This window comes from Pholis gunnellus, assembly GCF_910591455.1.
Source record: "Pholis gunnellus genome assembly, chromosome: 17".
Taxonomy (NCBI): domain Eukaryota; kingdom Metazoa; phylum Chordata; class Actinopteri; order Perciformes; family Pholidae; genus Pholis; species Pholis gunnellus.
In genome coordinates, this window is record NC_136544.1 from 7,555,350 (window position 1) to 7,578,637 (window position 23,288).

Below are 23,288 nucleotides of genomic sequence, written 5' to 3' on the forward strand. Positions count from 1 at the left end.
TCGACATGCTATACTATGACTTTTCGACATGCTATACTATGACTTTTCGACATGCTATACTATGACTTTTTCGACATGCTATACTATGACTTTTCGACATGCTATACTATGACTTTTCGACATGCTATACTATGACTTTTCGACATGCTCTATACTATGGTTTCTTTATTGACTGTTTAGACATACTCGTTTAGCAATATAAAAACACGTACCTGTTGATATAAGAGTGTAGTACGGTCTATCCATCACATAAATTGTTCGAGATAGTGAATGGTTTCCTTCAGGAAGTTGTTCCAAAGTTTCACAGCCTATAATTCCATGTTTTTGTTGATCAGAGACTTAATGTTACTTCAAGGAACATTCATTTTGTGTCTATCTCGCAAGTCCCTTTCAACTCCTGTCACTTGAAATAACACCCAAGACAGATTTAATTGCAAACATTTTACTCAATAATATTTGCACATCAAAACATATCAAAACCAGTTTACAGAGAAGAATATACACTACTATGCACATAAACATCACCAAACTGACTACAGATCACTCATACTGAGGAACTGACTCTTCCTGGAGCAGCAATCAGCAACATTCTGGTTAACTGAGGTCAGACCACTAGGACCTGCTCTTTTTCAGCCTAGAAATCCCAGCAAACTCCTAAACAGTGCACATTTGTATCTACTTCACCATCTGCATGTGAATCCAGCAGTTTTTCTATTGTGTTAAATAATATTTGCTGCTATAATTTTCCTCTCAAAATATTATTAAAGAGAACAATGCGTCTATTAAAAAGCATTTTCTCATTTTAATAAATCTCAACTGTGGCTCATTGAAATGCCATTTCCACAGTCAAGTTGTGTCTCACTGACATGGTTTGTCCATCAAACGGAAATCAGGCCGACCAGCACATAAAAGCCACATCAAACCTTTAGTAACACTTTTTTAAAAAGGATATAAGGATAACTTTATATACCCAATTTGGATGTAAACATGTTCCCCCATTAAAATAGTTAAAGATCTCTGTATTGAATATCAGATTTTTCTCTTTAAAAAAAGTTCAGCATGACTGTCAACTACATGAAATACAAAGATGGTAAAAGTTAAAGAAATGTGTTGAAATATGACTTTTGAAAAAGAAACACAAAGCTGAGGGATGATTCAAGGTATGAAACATGGACATATGATGCTATTGAGCTGTATTAAAAAGGCAAGGAAATGAAAACATACTCACATAGAAATAAGAAACAGGCGTCCTCCTGGGGCACAAGTTCATGAATACAATGAACAGCAAACATCCAGGTCAGATATCAGAAGAATGGGACATTCTTTAAAGAAAAGAAGCTCCAAAAATGCATGAAGATGTCCTTGTATGTTAAGACAGCAGAGAAGGAAACAAGTAAAGTGAACTGAAACTTTTATGCAAATATTCTTCATATTCATTATGGAAGAGAATCACTGCCCAAATTCACAACTGCTGACAAGAGTCTAAATAACGTTAATTAAAATCTGTAACAAAATAAATCAATTATCAGATTACAGAAGAGCAATAATATCGACAGCAACAAGAACGGCTGCTTCTTTGAAAGCGGACAAAAAAGAGGGGTTCATTTAGCTATACCGACTATTCCAGTGACTGAAGATACGTTAACGTGTAATGCTGTTCCATGGTGTCGTCATCAAAGTAATATGGCTCAGCTCAACTAACAGGAATGTCATATTTGGTCCCATGTTCAATAGCCCTGTATAGTAAAAAAGATTGGATGGGCACTGTTCTTTATTTTTAAGTAATTAACAAGTACTCGTGTAAATTATGGGTGCACATAATTACAAGACTGCGACATGGCTCAATAATGCTGGTTAATAATAATAATAATAATAATGTTTGTTGTTGCATTTCCTATTGCTCAGCCTACAAAGTAAAAGTCTGGATGATCAGGGTTTAAAAGTAAGGGAGGAAAAGAAATAAAGATCTTCACAGTGATAATCTGATGCCAATTAGAAGCAGGGCTGCTGGAACCTAAAATCATCTCACACAATCACAGCCCATGAAGTTGCACTCATGCGCACACACACGCACACACACACACACACACCACGCACACACATTACTGTGGTTTACCCAGCAGGCTAGACAAGAAGTTAGGCCCCTGGTTCTCTCCCCGTCTACTACTCCCACCTCCTCCAAGGGGATCCATCTGGTTGAGTTCAGACTGATCCAGCATTTCAAAGTCCTCTCCGTCCAAGTCCGTGTCCAGCTCGGAGCTGGACTGCTTGCGGTAGCTTCGGTGGACTCTGGCCCTGGGAGGGCCTTCTCTGCGAGGGGGCCGAGGTTGCAACGCCCCGGCCAGCGCTGCCTGGATCATGTTGCTGGCGATGACTCCGGCCAAGTCTCCTGCGAAATCAGAGGCAGGTGGCAGCCCGCTGAGAGAGAGCTCTGTATCCAGGTCCTCCTGGTCCGAGTCCAGAAGAGCATCTACATCCAGCACTGAGGCCCGGTGACTAGCTAGCGCGGACAGACTCAGCAGACCCATGCTCGTGTCGTCGTCGTCGTCATCCATCAGAGTGGCATCGGGGTTGATGGAGGGGAAGCCTTGGAGGTCTAGAGCAAATGATTCCTCAGCGTCACTGTGTCTGTCAAGATCTGAGACAAAAAACAGAGACGGGGGACACAGTGAGGGACACGAACCAACAGGAAAATAAAAAGGAAGAGAACATCTGGAACAGCTGCACGCTTACCCTCAGAGCCCTCTGTGAGCGGGGTCTGGCCACGCGATAGGTTAAACGTCCCATTATCGGTGTAGGACACCTCAGCATCAGAGTGCTCAGAGTCGGTCAGAGCAAGTTCTTTAGCAACAATAGCATCATCGAACTAGGAGAGACAGAAGAGTGAACACGTTACATATTCTATAAGTTGTTGTGTGTGTGTTTATATAATGCCTGAGGCAATAATGTATTATTATGAGGCATAGTAAGAAGTTCCCTAACATCAATATTAACAGAATAAGTAGCAGATTAATTAAAATATCAAGAGACTTTGGGAGTTAAACAGACTTACTGATGGGCAGAAAGCAGCCAACTCTTCCTCCTCGCTATCATTGTCTTCACCCGAGGCTAAGCCGCGGAGAGGCCTCCGCAGGACTGCAGAGAGGAATGACGTTCATATAGACAACATGTTTCATGAACAGTGCTGTGTAATCAGTTTAACAAGTGGAACCAAAGTCCAAACAAGCAGCCTGAAGACATCACGTATATGTAGCGCAGTAAAATCCGAACCATGTTGAATTGTTCTTAGATTAAACATTGATGTTCAGAAGAATAACACGTTAAATCTGAGTGAAAGTTATCTTTACGTAACATTTCTTTGTTTAAGGTCCAATGGTGGCTTTGACTTTATTTGCATTGTCAGATCAGCACACAGAAAGATCTAAATATCAACATTTTTTAATTTTTAAATGTGATGCAACACTCACACTGATTATCAATGGGCTTCGACATCATGTAGCCACAAACACTGAAGTCCAGTCTCTGCAGGACCGGATCCAGCTTCATACACACATGCTGGAAAACCCTGTGATAGGCTCCCAGAGGAGCCAGGACAGCAGCCCACACTAGAGGAGAGGAAAACAAACCGGGTCATTAGGAAAACAGGAGGGGCTTCTGTTGGGGTCGTTTAGTACAAAAACAGTACGAGAACAGCTGTGTTTGTTTATGTTCGGTACAGGGTCAGTTCCTAGATTACTCTCGTCACTTAAGACACAAGCCTGTGAGAGCTTCAGTAGAGAGACAGACAAAGTGGGATAGAGGGAGCAGCAGGTCACATGTAGAGAGGCTGTGGGTCGTTACAGGACGTCAGAGGAAAAAGCCTTGGGCAGCTCGTGCCTCCCCGGCTCTCCAGTCTGCACTGGTTAGAGGGTAGGAGATTAGCCCGGTCTCAGTCTGACCTCCTTTCCTTTCTGCCTGGCTCCACTCCCTCCCTCCCACACTCCTTCCTTCCTTCCACACCTCATCCCGGGTTTTTAATCACCTCACAGGCCAGGCTCTGGTACTGGAGCCCCACTGATCTGGTTTCAGCACCCATGTATATTTTAAGTCAAGCTGAGTTTCCCTGCCAACGCGGCCCTGTGAGGGAGCCGGGATCTGTAGTTAGAACCGATTAAACCGCCGGGACTCACCAGCAGTGTAGGAGAGCACCAGTCCAGGAATGTTGCTGCCAACCACAGCCAAGCAGCTGAACACTCCACAGGTCAGCATGCAGAACTGACACAGAGCAACACACAGGGAGTCAAGTCAGCACCTAGAACACTATACATATACACATGTAGCACATACATAACTGTGGTACATGTCACATCTGATGCTTACAAACAGACAACATGTTGACATTCACTCATATATATATATATATATATATATATAGTTGTTTTTTTTCTTTTGTGTGTGGTGCTCACCTTGCCAGGCTGATGCTGTTTGAACTGCACCACACTGGATGAGAGAACTGCTCCACTGACCCAGGCCTCAGCGATGTGGTGGCACAGCTCAGGCACACTGAGGATGCCGGGCTGCACCAGACCCCAGCTAGAAAATAAAAGAGGAAATTATTAAAACCGTTATCTGCTTTATACACGTATTATTGTTGGTATGATCTTTTAAGGTGGTTGGCTACAGTAACAAACCTCTCGTTTTCTGAATCGTCCAGGTTTTCGACTGTGTAGAGAATGAACATTCATCACTTGTGCAAACATAGAAAAAGTCAAAACGGTGTTGCATTTTCTTTTTAAACGTTTCACCACTTTGATCTCTTGGTGTGTGACACAAGTTCAAAATCAGGTTATTAACTGTTTTTAGATGTAATAGAAACTAAACTGCGGACTGATTACACATCTACTCTGACTGATCACATCTGTTGCAAATGACAGCAACTTGAGGAATAATCTACCGTAAAAAAAGCAACTTCTATCACCTCCAATCACAGGCCAGATCTTATTCCTCCAGGTATCAACACAGACGACCACAGCCAGACCAGAAGCCAGCAGGAACAGCAGGCGCAGTGAGGTCAGGGCAAAGAACCTGGAGGGGAATAAAAACACAGATGAACGGACGGTACAACACGGACAGATACACAAAGTTATACAATTCAACAGCTTATTAGAATGAAACCACAACACCTGTTTCCTTTATTCAGAATGAAGAAAAGGGGAAGTTGCCCCTCCCTCTGGTGTGCGTTACACTCATTAGTTATTGCACATAGAGCATGAGATAAACCAATAAAGACAGTGTTGACAATTAAACATCCTATTCGCTTACAATGGAAGAGCTACAGGCTGCTTCTAGATATCGCAGGTGTTGTTTAATGCGGTTCCATCTCTGAAGGAGTGTTGTCCTCAACACTTAAAGTCCTGATGTGTTGCTCCACTTTCAGATCACAAGACCTCATAATGTGCTGACTACAACAATGTTACAGGATTCAGCCAATTAGCAGAGATTAACAAAACAAAGAGTTTGTTGGCAGAGACGAGAGGCGTGTGTTGGTATTTGGGGCAGCGGTGCAATTAGTACAGTAAGTTAAAAAAAACATGAAATGCAAATTGTCTTAGTAAAACTAGCCTTATGCAAACACAACAATATGTACTTGTACTACAAATTGATGCAAAACAATAAAATGAACCTGTTGACAAATCCTTAAAACGGCACTTTTTAGAGACGCATGTCATTGTGTGGTGGTTTAGGATTTAATTATTTTGTGAATGTCCGTTTCCCACTTGGTGCTTTAAAAAGGGAAAACAAGACCACCTCAGTGAGCAATGCCTCGTCATCTATATCGACCAAATGTGTCTGCACACACGAGGAATTTGACCCCGTTTCCTTGTGTGTTCTCAGTGCACACATAACAGTTACATAACAAGGACGAATAAAGGTAAAGAATAGACATGACTATTATGTACAGAGGTATTTCTTTAAACAAATAGGTGCACATATGAATATTATATCAAATGATAAGACCACTATGTGTATTAGATTAGAAGAGCACTTCTTTGGGGAGAAACTCGCCTGCACCACCGAGTGTGTGGACGAGCGGCTTTACACGCCCGGTGGTCTGATGGAATAAAGTCTGAACTCCATCAGCAGACCCAGCTTCTTCTCAGGTCAGTGCTTCTTACCATAAAACAATAAGTTATTATTGTATGGTAAGAAGCATAGTTATAACACCTTCACCTAATTTAACCAAATCTTGGACCACGTGGAGTACAGTTCTGGTCTCAGGGCTGATCCCACGTGGAGATACACAGGAATAGACTGCTATTCACTGACACGTGCTCAATGCCTCACCAACATTACATTCCTCTAACTTCTGTGGGGACAACACAGTGACTTGTAGATTGCAGAGGATTGGTAAAGCGGATGACCCCGAGGCACCACGCTGTCATCGAGCTTAAGGAAACGGTAGAAGTGTCCGTGGAGTCTATAAATAGAGCCACTAGTCAGCCATCTGTCTCGTCTTCAACTGACAGGTGAAGAGTTTGTGTGAAAGCGCCAGCTGTCACGCGACCACACCTGCTGACGACCTCTGTATTGTAAAAGCAGGTTGCTATGACACTGGTAAACACGGAGCTCGGGTAAACACAACGAGTTAGCCATTAAAATGTACTAAAGTAAGAGTTGTAACTCACCAGAACACGACGTTGACCGCGGTGTAGAGAAGCACACACTGTAGAGGTCTCTCCCACACCAGGACGGACTGTAGGTAGGTCAGCACTGGCTCGTAGGGCCCCAGCCGGGACTGAAGAGCCGCTTTGACCGCCCGGACTTGACCGTCTCTCTCGCTGGAGCACGGTCGACTCCGCAGGCAGACACCAGACCCTTGCTGGACGGAGCAATCGTCCGCGGCTGCGTCTCCCGTTGCACCAGTGTGCGCCATCTTAGCGTCTGTAGTCGATACAGTCCGCCTGTCAAATAAACACATTAGTGGAAGCAGGTAATGTTACATGCGGTGCACCACAGCGCCACGGAGCAGCTCCACTCACAACATCGGCTAACAGGTCTCGGCTAATGAATTGCTAACTGCTAAGCTAAGCTAAGCTAAGCTAGCTGTATCATCGTGATAGCGTCTAACACTAAACACTACATTATAATACAAGCGAGCATGTTATCAAAGACAGTGATGACGTGTTTTAAAGTAAGATGACACGTACTATTTCGGCATTTTTTAAGAAATGACGCGCTCTCTTCGGAAGCTGACAATATGGCGTAACCTGTTTTCCGTCTTTCTGAGTCCTCAACAGCCAATCAGAGTCCCTTCGGGCCGTGCGTCATGCTGCATTAAAGTGCAATGGGAATCATTTGTTTTCGATTGACAAACGTGTCAGCAAGCCACCAAACCTCTTTTAATAAGTTAAAATAGTCATGTATCCATTTGTTTTGTCCTTTATCATTTTGCATGGCTGTGTACGAATCAAATAAAGTTGAGCAAATAAAATATATATTTTGCTTAGAGGCTCTGTTCTATTAAATAAATATTTGTGTGTGCAATGAGAGGGTAATTACATTATATGTATTCTAAATCATTGAAATGTCAGAAACACGTCCCTCGAGCTGTGACCCCTAATGCAACAGAGGTCTGGTTACACAATTATCTTTAATGTAAAAGTTCGTTAATGTGTTATTTAAAATATTGATTGTACATATTTGAAATGGAAAATAGGAAAATTGTGTACGCTATTGTGTCTGCCTTTATGCTTGGCACCATAAACTGTTATAAGAAGAATATGGCACAGGAGTTGATGGCTTATTAAAAGCGTTAACTGTATTTATAAGCTGTCTACAGTGCCATCTTGTGGTCACAGTGTATAACTACATCCAGCCGTAATGGCTTTATTTTGAATTACTTAACCGGAAATAATACTATGCTATTGTGTCTAACTTGATTAGCAGTTTTCAGCTACAGTTACACTTTGTGACCACAAGGGGGCAGAAAAACTCATGACTATAGATGCACTATCTACTATATGAGTTTTTCTTAGAGGCAGAATACAATACAGCTGGTGCTGATTATTATGATCAGATTAAACATTAAACGCTCTCAAAACAACAAACTAATTTCATTATGGATCAAAAATGTATCTTATTGTAGAAGCAACAACATTTGTCACAGTCATACAACTACTCAGCTCCCTCCAAATCTGGTCCATTTAAAATAGCCCCACACTCACACACACACACACACACACACACACACACACACACACACACACACACACACACACACACACACACACACACACACACACACTCACACACACACACACACACACACACACACACACACACACACACACACACACACACACACGATATTTATATTATTTTACATTGTAAACTAAACTGTGACTGCTGTTTTCTTTAACATGTCGTACCCCTCTCTCTTTTAAAATACACAGACATGTAGTTACAAAAAATGGCCACTGGAGGGCAATGAATGAACAGTCCATCAATTCCGGCAACGTCAAGGTAGAAACATTGATACTTCCGGTAGAAACCTTCAAAATAAAACTTTCAAACCACCACAGGAAACACATTTAAACCAGAGAATGGACGCAACCTTCATGGCTTTCGTGTGAATTAGGCTTGTAAATGTGAGGATTCCCTACAATTTGTCTGGATTTTCTGCCTGTAACATAGTTTGAAATCTGTTGAAAAGTCTGCTTTATGACTCGACAAACTCCGACACAGTAGGCGGCGGTAGTCACCTTTATTATCACGTATCAACCCGCCTATACACAGCAGAAGAAGATTGCTTGGAGCGTCACATCAGCACCAAGCGGGAAGCAGCGCGCTGGTGGTGGAGCAGTGTGAGCAGCAGTCGACTTTTCTTGTTTTGTTTAGCTAGCAAGCGGGCTAGCTAAATAAGGAGCACCGGAATACCGAAGATGCCTCGGGAAATCATAACGCTCCAGCTCGGACAGTGTGGAAATCAAAGTACGTGACCGACGAGATGATTGTTAATATTGCTATCCCTCTTCTCACACTCAAACCTTACTACGTTAGCCAATGTCCGATATTTAAGTTAGCTAGCTAGCTAGGATGATCTGTCACGCAAAGGCGGTAGCTAGCTAAATCTAGCTAACATCAAAATATAGCGAACATAAACAGCGAGAGCGTGACCTAGCTTAGCCTACGAGTGGGTAACGGGATCTCTAACATTACAAGTACAAAACACGTTACCGTTAAATGACGTTACCTGCGTGGTGTCATTTAGACAACAACGCAGGTTGTGACAACGTGAAGTAACTTTGATGTGCACACTGTTGGTCTATTACGGGTACAAACTGCTAATTAACGTGTCCTAACGTTTACGTTCTGCTAACCTTCTCTCTCTCTCTCTCTCTCTCTCCGTTTTTTTGCAGTTGGTTTTGAGTTTTGGAAGCAGCTGTGTGCAGAGCATGGCATCAGTCCAGAGGGGATCGTGGAGGAGTTTGCTACTGAGGGGACCGACAGAAAGGATGTGTTCTTCTATCAGGTAACATTATCGCTCACATCACGTGTTACAAAAGGAGCATCTTTTCTGCTCACCATGAAGCTTGCACGTTCAGTCTTTGTGCAGCAACGTTATCTGCCACTAGATGGAGTGGGTGCAGTGTAAACTGACTCCATAAGCACACACACACACACACACACACACACACACACACACATACACACACACACACACACACACATACACACACACACACACACACACACACACACACACACACACACACACACACACACACACACACACGGCCCCTCACAGACTGTGCAGTATCACCAGATAACTCCTGGTTATTCCGAACACTCCACAGGCTGACGATGAGCACTACATCCCACGCGCCGTTCTGCTGGATCTGGAGCCGAGGGTGATCCACTCCATCCTCAACTCTCCGTACGCAAACCTTTACAACCCGGAGAACATCTACCTGTCTGAGCACGGAGGAGGCGCCGGGAACAACTGGGCCAGCGGATATTCACAGGTGATCACCGGGAATGACGCGTTTCTTTTTGGAACCCTGAAAAACCAAAAGTAATACATCTACAATTCTGCTCTGGTTTTTACCCTTTCCCCTTTTAGGGCAAGAAAATCCAAGAAGACATCTTTGACATCATTGACCGGGAGGCAGATGGCAGTGACAGTCTGGAGGCAAGTCCCCAAACATGCAAGAAAACATCAAAAGCATTCATCGTTTGTAGTTCATTTCAGATTGAACTTGCGGAAACAGCAGGAACTTTGTCCCGAACAATGGACACAAGCGTGTAATAAAGCCACCGCTCCTACATGGCAACACGATACCCAGACTGACTCAAACAAACAGGAAACGACTTGTTTGTGGTTGTTTCTCGTCTTTCGGGGACATTTCTGCAGGTGTAGCTCTTTGGCCCCGGGGCCTCTGCCCGGTAGGCCCGTTCAGTAATTCATCCCCGGTCTGAATAATATCAGTGAACACTTGATCGTACTCGAACATGACTCACATCTTTCACTGCGGTAAAACAGAAACCAACAACTTGATCTAAACCATGTTTAAAAAGGTGCCGGTGCCTGACATCCTAAAACTAGCAGAGCCCCACACACGCCTCACTATTATTCTTAGCCTCTTTTTTTTTTTTTTTTGGGGTGAACTTCATCCAGCTGCCAGCCTCCCATTAAAGAAAAAAACTCACATTTCCTCTCAAGGTCTGCAATTTCTGTAACTCATTCACATTATGACCCCACATTATTATTGAGTGTGTGCGTCGGATAACAAGGTGGGCCGAGCTGCTGCTGCTGCGTGTGTGTGTGTGTGTGTGTGTGTGTGTTGGCAGGGTGTGGCGTGGTGATAATAGCCGGGCGAGTGTGGAAGGCAGGTATTACCGGGCTGCGTTGGGGGGGATGGGGGGGAGAGAGAGGGAGCCTATTTGTGAGGTGGGGCTGCACTCCCATTTATATAACTGCCAAGGGCAAGAGAGGCATTTGCTCACCCACACACATTTGGCTTTTTCTGGAGTTTACAGTGCGCTTCATACACACGTGGCACATTGCTGGAGCTGTACACGTGAGTAACTGTTTTGTCTTCGTAGGGATTCGTCCTGTGTCATTCCATCGCTGGGGGGACGGGCTCGGGGCTTGGATCCTATCTGCTGGAGAAACTCAATGACAGGTCAACAAATGCAACTTGTTTGGAAAACAATTTATTTTCGCGTTCCTTGGTGTGTGTGTGTGTGTGTGTGTGAATACTATATATTCTGATCTGCAGGTACCCGAAGAAGCTGGTGCAGACGTACTCTGTTTTCCCAAACCAGGACGAGATGAGCGACGTGGTCGTTCAGCCGTACAACTCGCTGCTCACGCTGAAGAGGCTCACCCAGAACGCAGACTGCGTGGTGAGCAGCTGATTAGTCCCAGTGCTCCACACAACAACGTCCCCAAGACGGCTTAAAACACACTTTTACACGAGCCCCGGTTGGCTTGTCAAAATACAACACCGTAGCTGAGCTGAACCGGAACACGAGACAGATTGTTACTTCACCCCTTTGAGTGTGTGGTTTTGCAATTTGGCAGAAAGCTACATAGATAAATCCATAAGTAGCTCTTTATGACATTACATCTGTGTCGACGTCCATACAAATGTGTCACAAATCATAAGAATAATACATGTCAGCATCACGACGATGCGAGGCCCGTACGATATCTGTAACGGCGCTCCCCTAATAAGGAACTCCTTCTCCCGTCAGCAGACAATCCCACTTCTTGGGCCTCCTCAGTGATCGTGCAGCAGACTAATAAAGAAGCAAACTGCAGTGCCAGCAATCAAACCTAATAAAAGTCAGTCTTACGTCGGTGATTGCGTTAGTCTGAGATGCTCCAGCGGTCTAATGGTGTTTTCTCTTTAATACCTACTTCCTCTAGGGTCCTGCATACGGCCCTCATGTTGATTAAGTTAGCCAGAGAGCTAATAGACTCTTGTCCCCCTTGTTGCAACTGTGCAATGTGTGTTTTACATCCGGCTCACTGTGTCACACTTTAAGAGTCCTCACACGGACGCGTTCTTACTCTCTTTAACATCGGCAGCAGTCTAGTGACCTACGAAGTCTCTTCTCTTTCTGTTATCTCTTCATGTGTCTAATAATAACCCTCCTGTGTGTGTGTGTGTGTCTGTGTGTGTGTGTGTGTGTGTGTGTGTGTGTGTGTGTGTGTGTGTGTGTGTGTGTGTGTGTGTGTGTGTGTGTGTGTGTGTTGCACATCAGGTGGTGTTGGATAACACGGCTCTAAATCGCATCGCCACCGACCGGCTGCACATCCAGAACCCCTCGTTCTCTCAGATCAACCAGCTGGTGAGTTGTTACGGCCTCCAGTTGTTTTCACAGCTCGTCAGTCAGCAGGGGTTTAGGTATACCCGACTACCGGGCCGTGTGCAAACAAAGGCCAACGTGGAGACAGGCTCTGCCAGACGCACGTCGCTCGCTTCGAAATCGGCGAGCTTCACAAACTAGTTTGGCGAGTCGGTTGCACGTCGGACCGGATTTCAGCTGTCCTTGGAAATGAGGCGCTGTCAAGCAAGCTGGCGCGACAGCTTGCTTGACAGGAACCGCGGTTGGAGATTTTGAAATTCTTAATAACTTCTGTGTAAGCTCTCAGCAGATTGTAGTATATTTAAACCTCCTGTGTCTGAGCTGTACTGTACCTTCACACACACACAGGTTTCCACCATCATGTCTGCCAGCACAACCACGCTGCGCTACCCGGGCTACATGAACAACGACCTCATCGGCCTGATCGCGTCCCTCATCCCCACACCCCGCCTCCACTTCCTCATGACTGGCTACACACCACTTACTACTGACCAGTCGGTGAGTGACAGAAGAGCGTCGGCGGGACCGTGATGGAACGCAATCTTGCAGTTCCTCGGTTGATATTTAATTAAAGTAACTGAAAGTCCCTGAGATGCTGGAGTCGGTAAACGGCGCTGTGTTTCAGGTTGCTAGCGTGAGGAAAACCACGGTGCTGGATGTGATGAGGAGGCTCCTGCAGCCCAAGAACGTGATGGTGTCCACGGGACGAGAGCGGCAGTCCAACCACTGCTACATCGCCATCCTGAACATCATCCAGGGAGAGGTGGACCCCACGCAGGTACGAGCGCATGCGTGTTTCAATCTCCATTTCTATGAATTCCAGACGGCTTAAAGCCATTTTTTTGGTACTCTACTGTAGGTGCACAAAAGCCTCCAAAGGATCCGGGAGCGTAAACTTGCCAGCTTCATTCCCTGGGGTCCCGCCAGCATCCAGGTGGCGTTGTCCAGGAAGTCGCCGTACCTGCCTTCGGCCCACCGAGTCAGCGGCCTGATGATGGCCAACCACACAAGTATCTCCTCTGTAAGTGCTCATCTTAGGAGTTGCGTCGCCTCAATCTGTTCAGTTACATTCTCCGCCAGCGTTTGTTCTGAGCCAATACTTGAAGGATATGCATTATCCTAAGACGGCAGCAGTTGGAGGGGATTTTTTTGGCGATTGTCGAATTCCTCTTTTTCCGCCTTTTTAGTGGTTTAAGATGTGAGCTGTGAAGTTGAGGGAAAATGCAGCCTCGTGATGTCATTAAATGACTTCCTCTCTTTACAGACAGTCACAGTATAATGCCCACATTTAAATTCGAAGTAATGCAGCCATCTGAGGAAGTTTCAGTGAAGTCATACATTTCAGTTTCCTTTCTGGTAACAGAAGTTAAAAAAAAAAAAAATAAAAATAAAAAAAGTGTTCCAACTTTTAAATAAGTCCGAGTGACAAACTGAACCGTATCACTTCCACTTCGTCTCTGTCGTCCCACAGCTGTTCGAGCGGACGTGCAAGCAGTACGACAAACTGCGGAAGCGGGAAGCCTTCCTGGAGCAGTTCCGCAAAGAGGACATATTCAAGGACAACTTCGACGAGCTGGACAACTCTCGCGAAGTGGTGCAGCAGCTGATCGACGAGTACAGCGCGGCCACGCGGCCCGACTACATCTCCTGGGGAACGCAAGAACAGTGAACGGACATTGTTGTCTTGTGTCTCAACTACAATCGAGTCGGCGTACGTGCTCAGCTGGTTTATTCTAACTCAATTTCTTCCACTTTTCTAAATATTGTCCCTACACATGGGCGTCCCCAAAAAGACAGGTGATTGGCTATAGCTGCTTCTGTTATAGCATTAAATAGTACAACATGATTGTGACTCAAATTTGAAAAGAGACTGATGGATGACTGTTATAACAGCCATAACAGTTATTTTATTAACCAAAAAGGGAAATGGACTGAACTGTATCACATCCACGCGATTCTCAGACCCAGTTTAAATACAACCGTGAAGTGAAAGTAAGAGTTCGTCTGTGCAGAGAGCATCAATATATCTTGTACAAAACAATCTATAAACGTCTGTTAATAGTTTTTTCTTCTTCTTCTTCTTATATTCAGCTTTCCTGCCTTGTAGCCTCTTGTTTTCAGCAGTCAGACAACTCGCCGCCTTGTTTTGCTCTATTTCTGTACTCAGTACAGTATTATGTTTTTTTTTTTGCGTCCACAGCCTACAACGCGATTGCCTCGAGTGATGGGAGTAATATTGACGGACCGTGTTGCATGATGGTTAATTAATGCAGCCCCCCCCCCCCCGCGGACATTTCTGTCGTGGTGCTTTGTACCGTCTGTCTGCTGCTGACACACATTGCTCATTTGTTCCCGCTGTACGTGACCAACAAGAATGTCAAGTTGGGAGTTGGGCGTGAGCCAAAACTGGTGTTGACATTTCAACGGCGTTTGTCAGGTACAATAGAAAAAGTAACAGTTTGCACGGATGAACAAGAATTTCATGTTAACACTTCATCTCTACGCCTGTAAATACACTCTTTAACGAATCGCTGGTTCACTGGCATTCTCTGTATTAACTTAATGTGCTGTTTCATGTCGCTTGGCTCACTGGACCTGTTTTTGAAATGATGAATAAACACGTTTTCTACAATTTTTTTCCATTCGTCTGACCTATCTGCAAAAATGATAAAACGCCGCTGTTGCTTCACCTGGAGCTGCAGTGTTCCGGTGGCCGTTCATCTAACTCAAGTTAAGGCTCATTACCACAGGGGAACGTGAAGGCACTTAGCAACGTTTGCTCAACCGGCCATTGTTTTTAACCAGAGAAGCTTCGGGTGGGGGGGGGGGGGGGGAGGAGGGGGGGTGCTGCTCTCAGCTCTGCTGCTGGCGCCAAACGTCAGCCTTTTATAAAGCGTCTGGTTGAAGACAATAGTCCTGCCCTGCTCCACGAGTCGAGGCACAAGAAAGCACATTTTCTGAAAATGAAACAAAGGAAGTGACGGCTGAGGCTACACAACACTACTTGACACTCAGTATATGGTAAAATGGTGCTGTTTTTTTTTATTAATTACATACAGTATTTATAGTTTTTATTGCACTTTCAAGTTAGTTAAAAACAAACAGTGCAATTAACTATACACACACACACAAACACACATTACATTAAAAAAAAGGTACCATGCAGCGTACGAACAAGCTTAATACAAAGCAACGACACGGGCAGTTTGATTTATCTGCTTTTCAAAAGGTGGAGCTCGGAGCTGCCTGCAGCTGCAGTAGAAAAAGCAAAGACCTGCCTCTGAGCAGGAGACGGGGCTGGCTGTGCAATGACTCGTCAAGGCCTTTCATGGTGAGGCTGGTTATCGCATGGGGCCGTGTAGCAGACTGTACTCTAAAATGATATTTACAAAGCCTATCTATGGTATCAAATTCTTCAAAGGTAATCGACATTAAAATAAGGAGTACAATGTATACAACAGGATGTCTTCATATTTGTCTGACAATCAAGTTTAAAGAAAAATTAGTAAAATGTGACAACAGTCAAATAGAGATTGGGGGAGTTTACAGCTTTTGGGATAATTTATTGTTATAAAAATAAAAAAAGAAACATCTTTGGTCCATGCTTAAACCCATGACTTGACGAAACTTTGGCTTCACACGAATACTCAAACAGTGAACACAAAGATGGAGCTACACAGGATTTACACATCTGAACTGCTTTTAAAGGGAGCAGAACCAAAAAGCATGTATGGCTCTTGGTTAACCTTATATCAAAACACATCTGGGTCTGCATTTAAGACATAAAGAACAGTAAAAAAAAAATAGCAACGGTTGCATAAATAATACTACAAAAGCACCCATGGCCTGATTAAAAAGGTTTCTGTTTAAATAGCAGGGGACTGATGTGGAACTGCATGGTAAATATGGCGTCACTTCTTAAATGATCCAGATCTCTGACTAAGGGTTTTATGTATACTCTGCTATTTCTTCCATTATATATATATATATATATTTTATGAAAATAACAATAAACAGAGAAGCACCTGTTATTTTCAGCAGAGTAGAGCTGTATTAGGAGGATAGTAACTGACAGAAGCAAAATTATCCAATCAGTCAAGTGTTAACAAAGTTTCGTGTCGAGGATTACAGCCAAGACAAGCAGCACAACAAAGGACACATGAGAGAATTTGGTGGGAACAACGTAGAATCCTTTGGTTTTCTGTGAGACAAAATTAAATCAGATCCTGAATGTGTAATCCAGGAAACGTTTTTTCTTGATCACACACACACACACACACACTGATAATCCCATCGGTAAGAGTCTAGATGGCAATGGCAGCCAAAGTGACTTAGCCACAGAGTTCAACATCTGTTTCCAGTTCCAAGTTCACATGGCTGACTGCATCAACAGTTCCAGGTAATGCAAACCGGGCTGAGACCTTATGAAAACGGACCGTCTCTGATGAACATGTCAGCATAAGGGCACGTGAGAGAGTGACTGAGTGAGTGTGTGTGTAAGAAAAAGAGAGAAAGCCAAAGACAGAGGTGTGTGTGTGTGTGTGTGTGTGCGCGTGCGTGTGTCACTGAATGTTCCCAACACTATTCCAGCAGTGCATGAGGGACGACCGCCTTCTAGGAAAGGCAACACAAATATGGCACAAGTTGAGAGAGAAGAAAGAGAGAGAGTAGTGTTTTCACTCTAAGCCATACCTTCATGAGTACCACAGCTTATTGTTGCCATAAGTCCTAACTGTGATGCCATCTCTCCCTGATGCAGCAAGGCTCACGCCAACGTCTCACATTGTCGAGGGGGAGGGGGGGGGGGGGGGGGGGGTGTTGCCATGTTGGGTAACAGAGGTGGTTGCGTGACAGGATGGGGTGGAGGGTGTGTGACAGCTCATCAGCAACCGCATTGGTTTCTGTGGGTTTCTGACCTCACTTGCAAAACAGAACCCCCTTGCCTTGCCTTGCCTTGCCTTGCCTTGCCTTGCCTTGCCTTGCCTTCCCGTCCCGTCCCGTCCCGTCCCCAACCCCCTCCATCCTCCCTCCTCCCTCCTCCCTCCTCCACCGGCCAGCTCCTTCAGCTGGAAAGCTCAGCAAGGGTTTATTTTCACGGATGGGGAGCGAAAACAGCCCTCTCTTTGTTTTGGCTGCCGTGCCGTTCCCAGTGGAGGAGGCGTGGTGTCCTGAGGACTGGGGCTGGGCCTCATAGGGGCCACGTGGAGGAGGACGATGGGGGGTTGGGGTAGGGGGGGGTCTCCGGCTATGGGTCTCGTTCAAACTGGGTGCGAGGGCAGCTCCAGGAGGGTGTGTTTGTGCGTCGAGGCTAGGTGATGGAATCCCACCCCTGTGCTTTCCGTTATGGTGATGTCCGCATCTTCCCCTTTCCCTCGCTGGCGACGGATGGCACTGAAATACGCATTCATCAGCTGCATGATCTCAGTCAGCTGTGACAGAGAGAGAGAGAGAGAGAGAGAGAGAGAGAGACACAGAGGGAGAAAGAGAGAGAGAGAGAGAGGTCAGATTGGTGGCAGTCTCAGTGTCTGTCTGGCACTGTCACACGAGGGTGGAGACGGATGATGTCATCCAGCTGGATCCTCCAGAAGCCAAGGATGATGTTGTTTAGCAGATTTTGGAGGACACACACACACACACACACACACACACACACACACTCACCCCCCTTGATCAGAAAAAAGAAGCATTACACACACTTGGATATTTCATCACTTTGACATATTTTATTCAGCACCAGAGAAAAAGTACGGGCACTGCCGAGGAGTTCATCTGTCTCTCGGTTACCCTGACCTTGGTGGACATGACCGCCAAACCACCATAAGCCACCGTGACCATTACCCTTACTTTAGTCCTGCTAATGCTTGCCTAAACATGGTGTGTGAGAACATAGAGTAAAACCAAGTCTCCAAGTTTAAACCTACACCTACTCTTCAACTTTAACTGTCACCCTTGAAAGAGCAGCAAATCTCGCCCTTACCCTTAAACTCCAGGCCCAACCACAATCACCCCCTAACATTTCGTTCTCTCTCTCTTTTTTTTTTTCCTTCCTGCCCAGTAGCTCACAACGCCTGCACATTCATGTCAGAGCAATACGGGACCTGAAGTTCATAAAAGTAGGAGCCTTACTGGGCTCTGTTTCAATTCGCCTGTGCGTCCAATAAATAAATAAAAGCCACTTTTGTGCCCCATGAGAGATCACAGAGGGATTTTTTGTTTCCGCGTGGGAAGATGCAAGCTAATCTGCCCCGTGAAAGGCAAGATCTGTTCTCTGCTGTTTGGAAGAACATCCATGCTTCTGAGAAATGTTGCCTAATATTTTAATCCAACCACTGCAATAAATCTCACCCCCCAGTTGCCATTTAATGCCAGGATGTTAGACTTTTGGTGGTTAGCATCGGTTGGAGAGCAGGGGCAGGTTGTGTGCTCTCTATTTAGACCAAATTAATGAGTGTTTTTAAAGTGGGTCAGAGAGCTGGAGGGAGGGGGGTATCATGAGCAGACAGCGTGCTTCTTTCACTTACTCTGCAGAACATTGCATGGTGATAAGGCCACTTGGCCCGGCACTGCACACAAACTGAATCCTGACTACAGTGGAGATAGCTTGTGTCTAAGCTAAGTGGAGAAACAGCTCCAGTAATGACAAGATTTGACTTCCTTTAACCTTCAGACTGTATATGATAACCTGGGGCGTGAGCCACTATACCTTGGTGGTTTCAAACAGCAGATCCCGATCCCCAGCTGTGATCTTGAAGGTGTTGCTATCAGATACGCCGTAAGAACAGATCTGGCCATAAGGGAAGGACTCCAGGGCCTCAGCCTCTCCCTGCCGATACAGAGACACGGATGTAGCAGCTACACCCAACCACAGCTTCTGGGAAAAACTCCCTGTCGAACTCTGTGTGTGGGGGGGGGGGGGGGGGGGGGGAAGGTAAGCAGATGTCAGAACAGCTCACAGCTCTGCTTTGATTCATCTCAAGAGTCCATGTGACTCTTCAGCACTGAGGAGTGAAAACCTTTTAGTCCAACAACAAAACCAAAGCGGACCCCACAATACTCACAATGTAAAAGTCCACTTCATAAAGAGTGCATCCAAAGCCCGACCACTGGCGTGCAATTGTGAGGTAGGCAGCCATACTGTCCCTGCGGCTGTAGCCGGCCAGGTCTTTCCAGCGCTCCAGGATGGATCCCATGACAGCTGCTGCCTCCTCCTTCAGCCGGCTCCGCAGACGCATGTCCTGCTCCACCTTCTGCTTGTGCGCTGCTATAGCGGTGTGGCTCCACAGCGTCCCTGCCAGGAGGCCCGTGGGGAAGCGCTGTGCCGTGGGGCAGTCCTGAGCCGCCACCTGGCAAGGAGGCAAGGCTTGGGGCGCAGAAAGGGACACGACGACTCGAGCCTCGAGCATGGGACCTGGGTAAAGCTCGTCCAGAGGAGGGCAGGGGGCATGTGTGCTGAAGTCACCCATCAGACACTGAAGCCTCAGGGACGCTAAGGCCTGCAGGTCCTCATCACAGGTTGGCAGCTGGCCACGCACCACCATCTCATGGCACTAAAGAGCAAAGGCCAAAGTGAGGACAAACGGGGAGAGACCGAACTAATTTGTCAGTTGTAGCCTCAGTCCTGCCATCAATCCCTTCTACCCCACCTTGTTTTATTTTGTCCCATAACTCTTTTATGGGAGTCCTCTGGAAAAACTAATGAAACCAGTGCTGGCTGCCCTTTACCCCCTCTGCGCTACAGCCAGTGCTCTTAGTCATGCTTTTTTTTATGCACTGTGCTTTATTTCAATCGCAGCCTATAAGACGTTAATGATTGTTAACTAAAAACTTAATAATCCAATGAAACGCGGGGAATGAGTCACTGCAGAACAATGAATTATATCTCATTATCAGCACTGAAATACCAAATACACCTCTCCAAGGAGGACTCTGCCCTCTGAGGACTTGTGTTCTGCTACATTACCTGCTCAAAGAGGAAGAGATACTCAATGCTGTCCACTGATATGCTGTCAGCATCCAACAGGCAGTAGAGCTTGAAACACAGTTTCCATTGGGATTTAGACTCCGACTCTTTGATGGAGAGGCTGCACAGAAAAGACAGAAAGGGAACAAATATACCGAGAATTAAAAGCCTAGATGTTAATATGTTACAAGATATTGCCTCCTCAATGTGTAATAATGTTGTTTAGTAACGTTGCGGTTTATTTGTTTGCATGTTTTCTCTGTCACCCAGAACTGTGAGGACACAGACGTCCAAAAAAAACAAACAACAAAAGCAAAAGCTCCCTTTTATTCCAGCTGGGTGCATTATCGTTTCATTTGAGACTTTGCCTTGCGCAACCCAATGACATCAGCTTCACCTTGGCTGTTCAGCGACTGGCTGGCTTTGCTGACAGAAATAGTGACACAAGTCCAGTTTCCCAGTAAGGTGTCATGTTTGACCAACAAGGTCACCGGTTATCAAGGGTACTGGATAACGCTCGGCATGGGAGTTGGACTAGCGAAGATAAATATACAATCCACCGCTCTGTTGGCATTCATCTAAGGGGTGACACATAGATAAAGAGATTCCTGCCAGACGGAGACAAAGTGCTTTGATAGCGTGTCTGTCTGCTTGGTTTTATTGTGTCTGACCTCCCCTGGGTGTCTGTCTGTTCTGTTTTACAGGGTGAAGACGGACAATCACTTTTCAAACCTGGTCAGGATGTCTGCGATCAGTGCGCTGCCAGCGACCGGCTGCTCCCACAGTGCATTCTGCTCGTACAAAGCAAACGTGTTTTTGCTCTCCTGCAGGCCGAGCTTCTGCTGCATCATTCGAACCACCTGGTGAGCGGCAACAGGAAGTGCGTTGAAAAGACGGGGTGGTTAAGTAATGTCACTAGATGCCAGATTACGCTAGAAGGTTTTGAACAGGAACGTGTGAGAAGCTGAAAGATTGAGAAAGTTGTGCTTTACAGTGGAATACAGTTAAATGTGCCCAAACCTCATTGGCCGTAGTGTGCGAGCTGATGAAGAGCTGGCACGATAACGGGCCAGGATAGTGCACAGTGCACAGCATCTCCTGTCGGCTCATCAGCATCTGGATCTCCTCCCAGGATGGCACACACTCCCGACACTTGGTCTTCTCCAGAGCCTCGCTGATGAAAGACGCATAGTTATCCATCTCAGACTCGGGACTCTGGCTCTGGACCCTGCAAGAAAGAGTGAGACGGGTGGATACGTGTCGCGTGTGTCAGCGCATTTATACTTCCTAGATATTTGCCAGCAAAAATGATATTCAATACTTAAAAGGGAGAACTTGTTAATGCTCGAGATGTTAACAGTGATTCAAAGTCTGTAAAGTGTTATGCTATGATTATGGACTTTGCGTCATCCTATTAATTCAACCGAGTTCTTTATTTTTCTTTGAGCTGGCAACGCTCGAGAGTCAATGAGGCGAGGAATGACAAATGTTCTCACTTTAGCTCTTAGGACTTAAAAAAGGCTCAACATCCCTCAAAGAAAAGGAAAACGGCAAAGAAAACATGTTTGACTTTGGGTAGCGCACGAAACAGGAAAAGGTGTTTCCGCTCCTGTGAACCGGAGTGACCCGCCACTTCCTCCCAGTGGAGTGTCCAGGAGTGGTAGGTGAGTGTGTGTGCGCTGTTGTTTTAAAAAGAGGGGACTCGAAGGCAGCCAACTGGAGCCTGAAGTGTCGCACACTTTGCACAGTGTGAAAGGTGTTAAATACAACCTGATGGAGTTATGAGCTCAGCCCTGTGTAAACAACGTGAAAATAGGAAGGAAACAATCATACCACGAGGACAGAGAGAGGGGAGCAAGACGGCCTCCAACATTCTGCCAGACATCTAGAGGCCCTCTCACTCCCTCCAATGTCTCGCTCTCTCATAACTATATGGCCACAGGGTGGGATTTACCCTGCTGAAAGATAATTAGGAATGTTCCACTGGGTCTGCGTGATCCTTCCTATACCCTCATGTCTTCAGCCCTCTCTGCTCTTTCCTCCTTTCTTGCCCCCTCCTCTGCTTTCTTTCTTCTGGCCAGTTCTCTCTGACAGCAGACATTCCCTGGGGGGTTATCTCAAGGGTCTGGGGGAGTGGAGGAGGGTTTCTGGGCTCACTTCCCAGCTCCAGTCTTAGTTCTGCCCAGCTGCAGCCTCAGCACAGATCCACAGAGTGAGAGAGTGCGTGAGAACGACGGCAACACGCATCAAAACACACAGGCAGCGAGTTCCACGGTGTCATTATGAATTCGCCATTGCATGCAACCGTTCTATTAGCTAGAGAGCGATACCCATTACAGACATATAGATAGAACATTTTAGTGGTTTGATGGTACGGCGTAAGACAGAAAATTTGGAGCAGGAGATTAGCACTGTTAATAACTTAGATTAGCATGCACGACAGAGGGGCTAATTCAGACCTGTAAATCCATCCCTAAAACACTGGATCTGTCTGGGGAGCACGCTAACAATGTGAAGGCATATCACGCTACTATATCTAAACTGGTGGTCTGTGGTGCTGGCGCCTGCTTTTTGCCCACCGTCTAGACCCCGTGTTTTCCCTGCTACTACACACTACTGGTTTACCCAGCATTCAACCTGTTCCTCCTCATAACTAACAACTGATTCCTGGGGCTGATGGAGTATTCTTATGGGACTGGGACTGCATCTTGTTGCTACAACTTGACTTGGATCAAGATCATGCAAAATCATTTTCATTAATATAAAAAACAACAACACCGCAATATTCCAACTGACGTTTCTACTTCTTTAAACTGAAGGATTCACTGTAGTGTTTTTCCACCTGTCTTCAACAAGTCATGTTTCCCATTGGGATAAATCGGAGCCGGCTAAAAAAAGGACATTTTTAGGAGATGATGTAAACAGCTTTCCCCAGGATTCATCTATACAAAATCCAACCGAAAACTTTCTC

General features: G+C 45.6%; 3 protein-coding genes across 5 annotated transcripts in view; 1 reads left to right on the forward strand and 2 right to left on the reverse strand.

Annotated features, from left to right (window-relative positions):
- Positions 1-432: 432 nt before the first annotated feature.
- Positions 433-7,277, reverse strand: retreg3 (reticulophagy regulator family member 3). Of its 2 annotated transcripts, XM_079178059.1 has the most exons (10): positions 7,188-7,277; positions 6,666-6,941; positions 4,958-5,064; positions 4,671-4,701; positions 4,446-4,572; positions 4,170-4,254; positions 3,468-3,605; positions 3,053-3,135; positions 2,734-2,866; positions 433-2,638 (listed from the first exon to the last, which is right to left on the reverse strand). In XM_079178059.1, the coding sequence occupies exons 2-10, from the start codon at positions 6,911-6,913 to the stop codon at positions 2,103-2,105; spliced, it is 1,488 nt and encodes a 495-aa protein (XP_079034185.1). In that variant the 5' UTR covers positions 6,914-6,941; positions 7,188-7,277; the 3' UTR covers positions 433-2,102. The 2 variants fall into 2 exon arrangements, with proteins under 2 accessions (XP_079034185.1, XP_079034184.1); XM_079178058.1 differs by lacking the exon at positions 7,188-7,277 and having other exon boundaries at positions 6,666-7,169.
- A 1,541-nt stretch (positions 7,278-8,818) lies between these two features.
- tubg1 (tubulin, gamma 1) lies at positions 8,819-14,980 on the forward strand. The gene is made up of 11 exons (XM_079176809.1): positions 8,819-8,970; positions 9,399-9,511; positions 9,837-10,004; positions 10,103-10,171; positions 11,086-11,165; positions 11,262-11,388; positions 12,253-12,339; positions 12,706-12,855; positions 12,983-13,135; positions 13,217-13,378; positions 13,829-14,980. Exons 1-11 carry the CDS (start codon positions 8,922-8,924, stop codon positions 14,024-14,026), a joined length of 1,356 nt encoding a protein of 451 aa, XP_079032935.1. The 5' UTR covers positions 8,819-8,921; the 3' UTR covers positions 14,027-14,980.
- Positions 14,981-15,374: 394 nt separating this feature from the next.
- The window catches only part of plekhh3 (pleckstrin homology, MyTH4 and FERM domain containing H3), a 30,405-nt gene continuing 22,491 nt past the window's right edge, over positions 15,375-23,288 (reverse strand). Inside the window, exons 8-13 of one of the 2 annotated variants that reach the window (XM_079177472.1) lie at positions 21,338-21,545; positions 21,050-21,177; positions 20,318-20,438; positions 19,416-19,904; positions 19,061-19,252; positions 15,375-17,786 (exon numbers count right to left, since the gene is read on the reverse strand). In XM_079177472.1, coding sequence (XP_079033598.1) covers positions 17,616-17,786; positions 19,061-19,252; positions 19,416-19,904; positions 20,318-20,438; positions 21,050-21,177; positions 21,338-21,545 — 1,309 coding nt within the window. In that variant the 3' untranslated portion in view covers positions 15,375-17,615. Of the gene's footprint in view, positions 17,787-19,060; positions 19,253-19,415; positions 19,905-20,317; positions 20,439-21,040; positions 21,178-21,337; positions 21,546-23,288 lie in introns of both variants that reach the window. The other variant, XM_079177471.1, reaches the window with a different exon arrangement.